We start from the raw sequence: 12,035 nt of genomic DNA, 5'->3' as shown, positions 1-12,035 counted from the left end.
GCAAAAGAAGGAAACACTACGTTTATCTTTATTGAGAAGTATTGGGGTTCAGGTAGATCTGGTTAAAGGCTCTATCCTGGCTTGAGCGATTTGGGTTCTGTCTCATGAATTAATGCAGGAAGGAAACAGAATGCTATGTGGGACAAGAGCACCGTACCATGCTCAGCCAGGGTGCGGGGCAGAGAGCCACGATGTGTGTGTGGGGGAAGGAGTCTGGCCAGCTGCTTTGCCCCCAGTGGTTGGTCAGCACATATTTAATAGATTTACAAGTATCCAGAACCGAAGGGACTGAACTATTGAGAAGTGAATATTTTACTTATTTGCGCTACACCTTCCTCCAAAAAAACCCTTAAGACAGTAAAAGTGGAATATGGTGAAATTTAAACCTTAATCTGGGGTAGCAAACTTCTTAAATATCTTACATTTTCATCATCTTCTTCCTTTACTAAGAATATGTTCTTATTCTAAACAATTCAAGTGTTCATAAGCTCCCGGAAGCCACTGCAGCCCTTGCCACGTGGCCTCCTCTGTCTTCAAAGCCAGCAATGGAGAATATATCCTTCATGATGAATCCCTCTCACACTTACAGTATCTTTTGTCAGGAAAAGCTTAGTCCCTTTTAAGGGCACAGTCGATTCTATTATGTCCATTGAGGATAATCTATCTTCAACTCAACTGATCTGGACCTTAACAACATTTACAAATCTCATCATAGCAGTATCTATATCAGTCCGTGACTGAACGACTCAGAGAACATGTGTGTACCTCAGGGGTGAAAATCTAGGGGGCCAGTTTATAATCCTACCTACCATAGCAACGTTTATCTTTCCATTTCCCTAAATTTAAATCTATCTCATTTATTTCATAGCTAAATAGTCTTCACTGTATGATCTGTTATAATTCAAATTAATCCTCTGTTAGTGGCCATTTATGTTATTTCCAGTTTTTTGCCTTTTTAAAATGCACAATAAACATTTATGTTCTTAAATGCCCATGCACCTATGTGCTTCCGTAGGTTAGTATTCTAGAAGTGGAATTACAGGGTGAAAGGGTTCGCACCTTTTGAGAGAGACTGCCAAATTGCTCTCCAAAATGAGAGAGCTAATTTATATTTCCAATGACAGTATACAAAAATGGAAATAGCTAATTCTTACAAACAATTAAATTCCCTTCATAAACTGTTTCATCAGGAGGCCATAGTGTAATGGTTAAGTGCATGGACTCTCAGGTTACCTGGCTACCAGTCTTGAGTCTTTGATTTCCTAACTGCATAACTTAGGGAAAGTGGCTAAGCCTTAGTTTCCATATCTCTAAAATGATGATGATAATAATGACACCTCTTTGTATTAGTTATTAGTTGCTGTGTAACAAATTTCCCCAAAACTTAGTAACTTAAAACGCACAAAATTATTATCTCACAATGTCTATGGGTTAGGAATGGGTTAGCCTAGCTGGGTGTTTTCAGCTCAGCGTCTGTCACAAAGCTGCAGTCCTGATGCAAGCCAGGACTGCAGCCATCTCAAGGCTTGGCTGGAGGAAATTTCCTTTTGAGTTAACTCCCATGGCTGTTGGCATTCCTCAGGTTCTCACTGTGGCTGGAGGCATCATTGCTGCAAGGGCGTCTCCACAGGATAGTCCACAACATGGCGACCACCTTCCCTCCGAGTAAATGAGCAGGAGGCAGCACCCAAAATGGAAGCCGCAGTATTTTTGAGACCTAATCTTGAAAGTGACATCCCACCTCCCTGCTGTATCCCAGTCATCAGAAGCAAGTCACTAAATCCAGTGCACAGTTCTGGTGAGGGTATCACACAAGGTGTGACTATCAGCAGGCTGGGGCCGTTGGGGTCATTTTGAGGCCGCTACCACACTCGTCGTGAAAGTGTTGTGGTGTTACAGTGAGTTAAGACATGTAAAATAATATGCATGGTGTTTGACTCTTAGTAAGCATTCAAGGAAAGTTCATTATGGTTGTCGTTGTTGTCGTTGTTGTTGTTATCATCACACCTATTTTCCTGTTTGACTCAGTATCACATCAAGAACCAAAGAATGACATTTACACCAAAGCTGCTATTTGGACAATATACCAGGCAGTTCCCAACAGGAAACAAATCTTCTCAAGTGAGGTAATACAGGAAAGCTTAATAAAGGAATTGTTTACAAAAATGTTTAGGAAAAGGAACGAGGGATTGGTGGCCTTCTCCAGGGCTAAAACAGCAAGGAGCCGTCCCTACCCCAAGCCTGGTGGGGTGGCGGGGAGGGGTGGTGGTAAGAGCCAGAACCCGGAGAGGGGAGCATCAGTTCTAGGTGAGGAGTTGCTGGCAGGATTTGTGACCTTCGAAAGGACAATGGTGCCAAACGGGGCGAGACTAAAGGAATAAATGCCCTGACTTTACTCCTCTTCCGCCAATGTCACCCATCGTGTGGGCCCAGTCAGGAGCCAAAGAACAAGGAAACCCACCTGCTGCTTGTAATACAGGTCAGCGCCCCTCTCCCTCTCCCAACAAGGACTAAAGGGGCGAATGGGAAATATCCGGGATGGGCAGGCACAGCTATTCAGTAACGGGATCCTTCTTTCCTGGGGACATGACACCGTGGTCCTTTACATGAAAGAGGAACTGAAAGGCAGTAAATCCTGAGTTTCCCGTATAGGGGTCAGAGAGAGTTGGCGGTGGGGAGTGCAGTTCTAGAGCAGTTTATCGTGCCTCTGCAGGGGCTTCCGTCTGAGCCAGTGAGGGAGGTACAGGGAGTTACACTCACAGCTGGCAGGCAGGTCTGGAGTTAGCGTCTCAGGAAGCAAATGTGGGCTGTAGGTCTCAGTTATCTGGGGAATAGCTTTAACGACACAAAAGGTGTGTGTTCTGCTCGCAAAGTCTGATGACTCTGATGATTCAACTTTGCTTCATAGGTCAGGTGCCAGCACAGGTATCTTCAAAGGCCTTAGAGGCTTCCAAAGGCACAGCCTTTTCAAATACCGTTCTCCCATTATAAGGGTCTGGGCACCTCACTTCAGTGAAACAGGCAGTGCAGCTCGAGGAGTGGAACCTTAATACCATAACCAGGACATGGGGTAAAACCAGGACTGAGGGTGGGCCTTTCCCTTCCTAGTCTCTACGTCCACAGGAAGCCCCTGTGGGAGTCCGGACGTGTTCGGACAGTTGTTTCCATGCCGAAGGGGAGGACGCTGGACGGGGGCAAGGAAGGCTGAATGTATTTAATATGTTTCTTGTGACAAATTTATATTTTTTAAAATGCTTTATGAGGGTGCTGTTAAATATGATTGATCTGAAAGACACCCCTTTAAATGGTGACAAGGGCACTTGTTAAACTATCCCAAGAATATTGTGAAGAATGATAATGTGTCACAAACCCAGAAGAGTGATGAACTTAACCTTCTGTAATCAGATTTTTAAAATTACAAAGGTAAAATACATATTAAAATATAAAACGTATTAAAATTGCAACATAAGATTAACAAACAATCTATGAGATGGGATTGGCTATGAAAATCTGTAATTTGCAAAGATTAATTATCTGTGTTAATATAAAGATGTTACTAATCTTAAAATTTTTTATAACTTTAAATACATATAATTCTCTTTTAAAAAGGCAAGTGTTTTAGATTTAAAAAGTGATGATAAATGGTGGTTAGCAGTGTGCTAATTAAAAAATAATTTTTAATGGAGCATATCTATTATAGCCCTCTTGAAAAGAATACTTTCATTGCATTTTTTAAGTGAGAGCAAACATTTTTTGTACTATTAATAAATAAAACACTTTAAAATATTGTTTATCTTTAACTCATTTGCTTTATATTTTTGTGTATAATGTATTACTGCATTATGGATTACCACAGTAATATGTTATAATGGATTAATGCATAACGTTATAATCTGTAAGTAAATGAATTACCGATCTATTGGGGGGTACATCCTCAAACATTTTTATCGATGCTGTGCACATTCAAAATATTTGGGGCTCTCTAGAATGTGCACAGCATCGATAAAAATGCTTTCCTATGAAGAAAGTAAACTACCGACCTAAGGCTCAGTGAATCCCTTAGAAGTCGGTGTAGGAGGGCGAACGACCTCTGGCCCTTGACAACAGGACTCTTTTTTTACACAATATTATGCAGAGCACCAAATATGTAAAGCGGACCAGGCAGAGCTGCGCTGAGGGAAGGGCATGAGGGCTGCAGGGTCGGAGCTGGGATCTCTGTCCGAGTTTGACCTTCCCAAACAGCCCCTGAGGCATGATTTGAGAAACACGGGAGGAGCACGTGCAAGCCCTTGAGGCGGCATTTGGGAACTCCCTTGACATTGCCATGATTTTATTCCCCGTCTCATCTTTGGCCATGCCTTGCTTTTACATTTTATGCCCCAAAGTATAGAGCTGCTCCCGCACATCTGAGCTGTTTCATGCCTCTGTGCTCTGCTTATGCTGTGTCTTCTGCTTGGAATGCCTTTCCTCTGGTTGCCTCTGACCCTGTCTTCGGAATTCGCCCTTCATAGCATGTGCTCTGATAAGGCCTCTGCGCTGCCATAGTGTAAGCCCTTGATGTGCTCACATCTGAGAAGTTAACTTTCGGCTGAAATTCTTCCTGTATCGGTTACCTCCCAAGGGGTAAAATCTTTTGAATCCCTGAGTTCTCCATTCCCATTCCAGCACCTGGCTCAATCGATACAGTTGTTTACATATTACCAGTCATCAGTTTAGAGTGCAAGGGATCCTTTCTGGAAAGCAAGTTTGAGAAAAAAGATGTGTGTGCAATAAGGAAGGGAGGGGCACAATACCTGAGAGGAGAGGGAAGGGGAGCTGAGGCAGGAGGGGTGGAAGACAGGAAAACAACTGTGCCTGTGGAGTTTTGCTTAGTCATTTAAAGTTCACACCAGGTCTTGGGCTTGACGCACCTGGCACCAGTGCTGCTGATTGAATTAGTGATAAGGTAACTGGGAAGATGCACTCTTCGTCTGCAGAGGGGCCTTTCCAGGAGCTCTAGAGGCTTCTGATTACTTGGCTGAGATGCTGCAGGCCTCCGGGGACTCTAACCAGCACAACAGACTGTAAAGGGAGACAGCTGAGCTAGGAAAGTTAGTCCCAGTCCCTGGGGGATGATGATAGATTGGTTAAGGACGCCTTCAGATCTTTCGGAAGGAAGAAATCTCTTACTGAAATCCTTTGCTCGTGGTTAGAGAGGGGGAGATGGAAACGGCATGAGCTTTGTATTATGAGAACCAGATGGATTCCAGGCCTTGCTTTAAAGCACTGAACCTTGATGTCGTCCACAGGGAAAATGAGTTAGCGAAGCTCCCACTTCCTCCTTCACAAGCACATTGCCACGGGCTGGCTTTGTGACCTTGAGCAAGTCCTTTAAATTCTCTGAGCCTCAGTTTCCTCATGTGTAAAATGAGGACACTGATTGTCTCCAACTTCATCTAATCGATGAGATAATTCATGGGGAGCTCGTAATACAAGGTCCGATATAGAGTAAGCGCTCAATAAAATTAGCTAAAGTGATTACTGCTGACGCTGTGACCCATTTGGAAAAGCTTAGTGGAGGATGAAAAGGAGGTTAAACCACCAAGAGGCAGGTAGCGTAAAGCCTTGCTACCCAGAAAGTGACTATGAACCAGCAGCTTTGGCATCTCATGGGCGCTTTCTAGCAATGCAGATGAGGGCCCAACCCCAGGCCTACCAAGTCAGAACCTGTGTGACTGGATCCCCATGTGACTGGCATGCACGTTATAGGTAAGGAAGTGCGGACCGTCTACCACTTACTCATTGTGTCCCTTTGGGCGAGTTCCTTACGCTCCCTGTGCTTTCGTCACCTGCAGAACCCTACCTCAGAGGGTCCTGGCTGTGCTTAGATGACATGCGTGCTAAGTGCGTGGGGTGCCGCCTGCACGTGGTGTGTGCTCTCCTGGGCCTGCTTGTCTCTGCTCTCCAGCCCCAGGCTTGGGGCCGCTGTAGCCCCCACAGAGCCTTACCCGTGGGGCCGCGGTTCAGCAAGAACCTGAATGCCAGGTTCACATCCCAGCTCCCCTACCTGCCTGAGCTACCTTGACAATCGCCTAACTGTTCTAAGACTCAGTTTCCTGTCTGTTAAAATTGGAACAATGACTGTGCCTAGCTCTTGGGGATGCTGAAGCATTGAGTGAAATTCAAAGGTTCAGGCTGAGGCTAGTATTCAAGGCATGTTTAGCTTTACCTTCTGGGAATGTACTGATTAGAGCCCACACTGTGGGCTCTGTTGTGGTGCGATCAAATCTAAAACCCATGGAGCTAATCGAGATGAATTGTGAGCCTTTATTAGTTGGCTGGCAACTGACTCTCTACCATGCAGGATTAGAAGAGATCAGCCCCGAGCTCCCAGAAGAGGCAGTTTATATAGCCACCAGCACATCCCTGAGCAGATCACCACACCCTGGTTAACAGTTGGCCGTTAGCATATCCTTGATCAGATTACCCCGGTTAACAGCATCTCCTTGATCAGATTACCACACCCTGGTTAACAGAATCAGAAGTAAATATTTAATACTGGCTTACTGGAAAATTGCCCACCCATAACAGGCTCAAGTGTCCGCCTGTCCCACAGGAGCTCGATGCCTCTTGTTGCCCGGCCAGGAGGAGCAGGGACTCCTGGGGCTAGAACTCAGGTACCAGGGGGGACAAGACCTAAACCCTTACAGGCAAAGAAGGGAGAGAAGGCAGGTGTGGCCAGGTCAGTAAACTGGCCTGACTCCTCCCCGGGTGACTTACCTGTTTCCCTACTAGACCCTGAGCCCCATGAGGGTAGGGTCCCCATTAGACCCTAAGCCCCACTTTCTAGCTCACCGGCAAGTTTGCGGGATGGCTAGTAATGAGTGCGTATTCCAGGTATACTGTGTGGATAAAGAACGGATAGAAGAATACCGTAGTTACAAACACGATGACCCAAGGGAAAGCCCTTCCCTGTCCTCTGTCTGTCCTGGGCCTGCCAAACTGTGCTGTTGGGACTGCAGGAAGGACAACTGTCATTTCTATCTCGTTGTTGCCTCTAACAACCTATTCTCACAGTTCCTCTTGGCGACTGCGGTGTCACCACGAGAAGCATATCCTTGTAAGGTATGAAGTCTCCCCAAACCCCATTGGGTTCTTTCCTTGAGGTTAGCAGAGAGGTTTCATCTATTTCAGCAAGATTAGGGGATGAGGGAATCTCATTGCTCAGAGAAAAATCTTGAGCACAGTTTTGATTCTGAGTCCAGAGGAAGGGACCATGACTATCCAAGGGGGGAGCCCCTGTGGAAGTCGGGGCTTCTGTTTGCACTGGCTCCACAGCCTCCCTCCTAAGAGGGCCAGCATCGGTGCCGAGCAGGGCTTCGAGTCAGCCAGACCTGCACCAGAATCCTACCCTGCCACTCCCTTGCTTGCAGTGTGACGTTACGTTCATTAATTATTTCTCCTGAAAATCGATTGCCTTGTCTGCAAAATGAAGACAATAAAACCTCCTGCATAGGGTTGTCATGGAAATTAAAATTAAAATGAAAGATGCGTTGTAAGTTCCCAAAGTGGGGTGCCCGGGGGCATGGATGGGACACCTGGACCTCCAGCATGGCCACGGCGTCCCTAAGTGGCACATATGGGCTCCCTAGTTAAAGGGCACATGCTAGGGGCTCTGTGAGTGACAGTGTCATTTTTATTGTTATGTCTGCTTAACACAGGGTTGACGTATTTGGCAGAGAAAGATTGTCTGATATATTGCATAGGATGTACTTATTTATCTGAAATTTAATTTAACTGGATGTACTATACCTGGCAATTCTTGTTTAAGAGTGTTAGGTCACAGCAAGTTAAATTATAAAGGGAAAACTCCGTTGGAACTAATGTCACAAAAGGGATTGCCTCTGAGAAACAAACTGTTACATGGAATTTTTTCTCCCTGATAGTCACAGGGTTATTTTGGAGCTGACCTTAGGAGAAGGGGAAGAGGAACCAGATGACGGTGAGGCAGGGTGGCAGAAGGGGACGGAGGGCCCTGAGAAGCCAGAGGGAAAGGTGACTAAAAGATCTGCTCAGGAACAAATGAAGACACGCTTGGACCTTTTCAGGGCCTGGAGGTTTACTGAAGAGATTAAGGACAGCATGGTCCCCTTGGCGGAGAGGGGAGGTGAAAATGAAGATGGGATTGGAACTTGGAACGCCAGGGGTCCAGGTGAGGAGTGGCATTTTCGGTGCCCCGAAGGCACAACTGAGAGCCTTTCCGCTTTCTATTCTGAGCCCTGGAGTGAGGGAGAGAAAGTCAATCTCAGCCCCTTCCAGGGATCAGGCGGCTCGCTCCTGTGAAGACAATCAGGCAGAACAGGCTATTGGAAAGCCTTTCATAAAAGCAAAGCAAGAGACAAGCTTACTCTGCTGTTATACTGGTGGTCAAAAGAGCGAAATGCCTCTTTCAGTAAGTGGGGTCAGTTCCTGCATTTCTCCCCACCCTTCCCCTAGCCCATACAGGGCCGCCCCGCAAACTCTCCTACTGCCCGACCAACCAAACCGCACACTTGGACCAAGAAATTGGAGAAAGTGGAGGGCGGACATGAGGGTACACCCCTGACACCTTTCCCTCCTGTGGGTTTTGGCACTGGTTGGTTTCCATTCTAGCTTCTGTTCTGGGGGCATGATTTTTTATCATTCTCACATATGACAAAGCAAACCTGAGTGAGGGAATTATCAAATGAAAAGGAACTCTTGAATCCAGCAGAGGAAAAGGTGGGCAGAAGATGTCAGGTGTGTGCCTTCATGTACATTCCCCACTTTCCTTTCTCCAATTTCTTGATCCAAGTGTGTGGTCTAGAGCTAGAGTTAAATGTACTCAATCGAAGAAACTTCTTTATTCTGAGATTACGACCTTCCTACTTTTAAAATTTGTTTTTCGTAAAGCGAAGGTCATAATAAATGATGATGTAAAAAACTGCAGTTAGCAAAATAAGATATTGGCAACCTCATGTCAGTCTCTGAGAAAATATTTTTAAAAAATATTTTATGTGAAATCTCAAAGTCTGAGAAGCACTGATTTAGAACCTTGGCCACCCCAGGTGGCTCGGCCAGAGTGGGCATTCATTTTCCGGTACCTGACATGGCGCCTACAGGGAATACCTCTGTAATCTGGTGTCCCGTCATAACAGACAAGAAGGTGATGAAGCAAATTCTTTCTGACACCACAGAGTCTAGAATAAAATAAATCTTCTCTTCCATTGGTGGCCTTATTGTACTACAGAAATTGATGAGAAAAATTCAACATGCACTTTGGTGGCATTAAAACAATGGCTACGTATTCTATTTTTAGGTGTTACATGTACAAAGTAGCTGAAATACAGTTCTTTATAAGAAACTGTTTTTAATTAGCTGTGGAGCTCTGTTACTTTCTGTTTTGGTTGAATTAAATTAAATTGAACGAATATTCATTTGGATACTAATTAGACACATGCAGCATGAGGGACTGTGGGAAAATTAAAAGTAGATCAGACATAGGTTCTGTTTTCAAAGAGGTTACAATCCACTCAGGCGATAAGACAAGAAAATTACTGGCTGATAAGGGAAGAAGATGGAGAGAGGCATAAGATAACTCGCTTTGGGGCTGAGGAGCGTGGTCACAGTTGACAGGGGACCAGGAAGGGGAAAGTGGTACCTAGGTGGACCAGACCATGTGAGCGATTGGGGGCAGCAGTGATCACCTTGGTGTCTCTAGTGACAGGTACCCAGTAAGTGATCAATAATTAAGTGAATATTAATGGCAGTGGATGTATCAGTTAAAATAAAGAATTATGAAGCACTATGTTTTTCTTAGACTTACAGCATTTGAGAAAAACTCTTAGTTAAAACAAGTTTTATTTAAGGGATGTTTTCCACACTTGAATTCAGTGGCCGCAGTACTTACTTTTCAGCACAAGAGGGAGCTGCTGCCTAGTTTATTTAACCAAAATTAGCATTTCTTTACATTTGCCCATTTCTTCCAAAATTACAATGTAGTATATTGTGCCTTTTAACCACCTTCCCCCAAAAGAGCCCACCAACCAAAAAAATCCTATCACAAGACAATGAAATTGTTATCGGTGGTGCATTATTTTCTAAAAGGAATTTCCCCTAAATTACATTATTAGTGGGGAGGAGGGGTAACATTTAAAATGTTTGGTAAACAGATACCCTAGACTGGGCTGGAGGGTTCTTCAGAGCCCCTAAATAAATGCAGGGTTTCCCAGTGGTGGACGTTTTGCTCATAAAAATTACTCAGGGCCTCATACACGGGCAACAAATCTGCGCCAACAGCCATTTTCTAAGGGCCTGAGCTTTCACCACGGTCAAAGCCTAGAGATGCTGACTGAGTCCAGGCCTTTAGATTAGGACATGGAATTTCTTTTACAAAGAGCTGCAAAGAATAGAATACGAAGTAGCCAAAATTCAGGTGTCTTAAATAAGAACACAGAACTTAGGTGGAAAATCAGCAAGTAAATTATATGATTTTAAAGAATTTCTTGCTTCACTAAAAACTTCTCTACAAATTTTTCCCCATGGCAAGCTCTCTAGTGCTTTACACTTAAAAAACCAAACCAAACCAAACCAAAAAAAGCCAAAAACCAAGAAACGAAAAACTTGAATTACCGAAATCAAACTCACACACTATTTTTCAGAGACATCATTTCTAGCAAATAAAATGTATACTGTTATCATCTAAAAACAGCCCCTTATAAATGACAGCGTAGAGATAATTTAAATGTAGGAGGTGGTATTATTAAGGTAAACAGAGATCAATGTGTTTATAGCTATCCGTGAATAAAATAAAAGAGCTTAAAGTGAAAGAACATTTGCCCCGTTCATGACCAAATTCAACTTTCGCTAAGAAATCTGAATTTCATCTTAAAGAGAAAACATAATCCCTTTGATCTTCCCGGAACTATTTCATCATGTATGGTTCTTTCTGTAACTATAGTCCCAGCTCTCTGCCATCACCAGTGGCCAGACCCTCCCATGCCTGAATACCTGTGTTTGTGTGTTACCTTCTACCTGTACTGTTGCTTCCCTCTTTTCACTTTTGGAGGGTGAAAACCAGGCCTTCTTGATTTTTGACACCTACGAAATCTAGACCAGGGCCAGCAGTGGACAATTCCTTCACGTTTAGAAAAAATCACAGCCAAGGTCGAGAAAGAGAGAAAAGGGGCTCTTAATGCTTAGGGTTGTGTGTTTGCTTGTTTTGGGTTGGTTGGTTGTTAAATCATAATGCTCTGGTCTAGAGGTAGCAGGAGTGGTGAGGAACGTGGACTCTGAATGTCTTGGGCTAAAATCTCAGCACTGCTCCTTCGAGCTGTGTGGCCTTGGGCAAGATTCCTGTTCCTTCCTTGTCTTCGTTTCTTCATCGGTAACACAGGATATTGCTGCTGCTACTGCTGCAACTTATCAGTTTGATCAGACGAGATGGAGCATGCTCAGTGTGGCATGGCTGTAGACCAAAATGTTCTTTGATTCATTAAAAACTAAACAAAGCTTTAAAGAAATATAACGGAGATGCGTTGATGAAAATAAATGTTCTGGAATGATATAGTGATGATGGTTACACGGCCTTGTGAACAGATGAAAAACCACTGAATTGTACACTTTCGAATGGTGAATTTTATGGTATGTGAATATCTCAATAAAAATATATGGAGAAAAAATTTAATTCAACAAATATTTGTGGACACATAATAGGCACTCAAGCCTCTCCTGGGCTCAGTGGAGGATAAAAGCGGCTTAGAACATCATCCTGGCCCTGGAGGGTTTTATTTAAGGAGCACCCACCCACAGAGCATTAGCCCTTTTCCCAGTGCTCCGGAGTTGGTATTTACATGTTTTACTCTGAAACTCGGAAGGGTTAAGAAACTTTCCAAAGGTCCCACAGGAGGTACAGGTAGCAAGACCCCCACTTCCTTCTTCAGGGAGTGACAGTCTCAGTGAAGACAGAAGATTGACATTCATCATTAAGTAATTAGTGAAGCAGCCATCACAAGAGATCGTGGGCCCAGTAGATATGA

At 44.2% G+C, this 12,035-nt stretch overlaps 1 protein-coding gene across 1 annotated transcript; it reads left to right on the top strand.

The window, feature by feature from the left end:
- Positions 1-6,770: 6,770 nt before the first annotated feature.
- LOC107504999 lies at positions 6,771-8,962 on the top strand. Its single transcript, XM_016134737.2, has 3 exons — positions 6,771-7,104; positions 7,926-7,981; positions 8,088-8,962. The coding sequence occupies exons 1-3, from the start codon at positions 6,929-6,931 to the stop codon at positions 8,582-8,584; spliced, it is 729 nt and encodes a 242-aa protein (XP_015990223.2). The 5' UTR covers positions 6,771-6,928; the 3' UTR covers positions 8,585-8,962.
- The last annotated feature ends 3,073 nt before the right edge of the window (positions 8,963-12,035 follow it).

Source organism: Rousettus aegyptiacus, unplaced genomic scaffold (genome assembly GCF_014176215.1).
Source record: "Rousettus aegyptiacus isolate mRouAeg1 unplaced genomic scaffold, mRouAeg1.p scaffold_m13_p_2, whole genome shotgun sequence".
NCBI lineage: Eukaryota > Metazoa > Chordata > Mammalia > Chiroptera > Pteropodidae > Rousettus > Rousettus aegyptiacus.
This window is presented reverse-complemented; position numbering and strand designations above follow the sequence as displayed.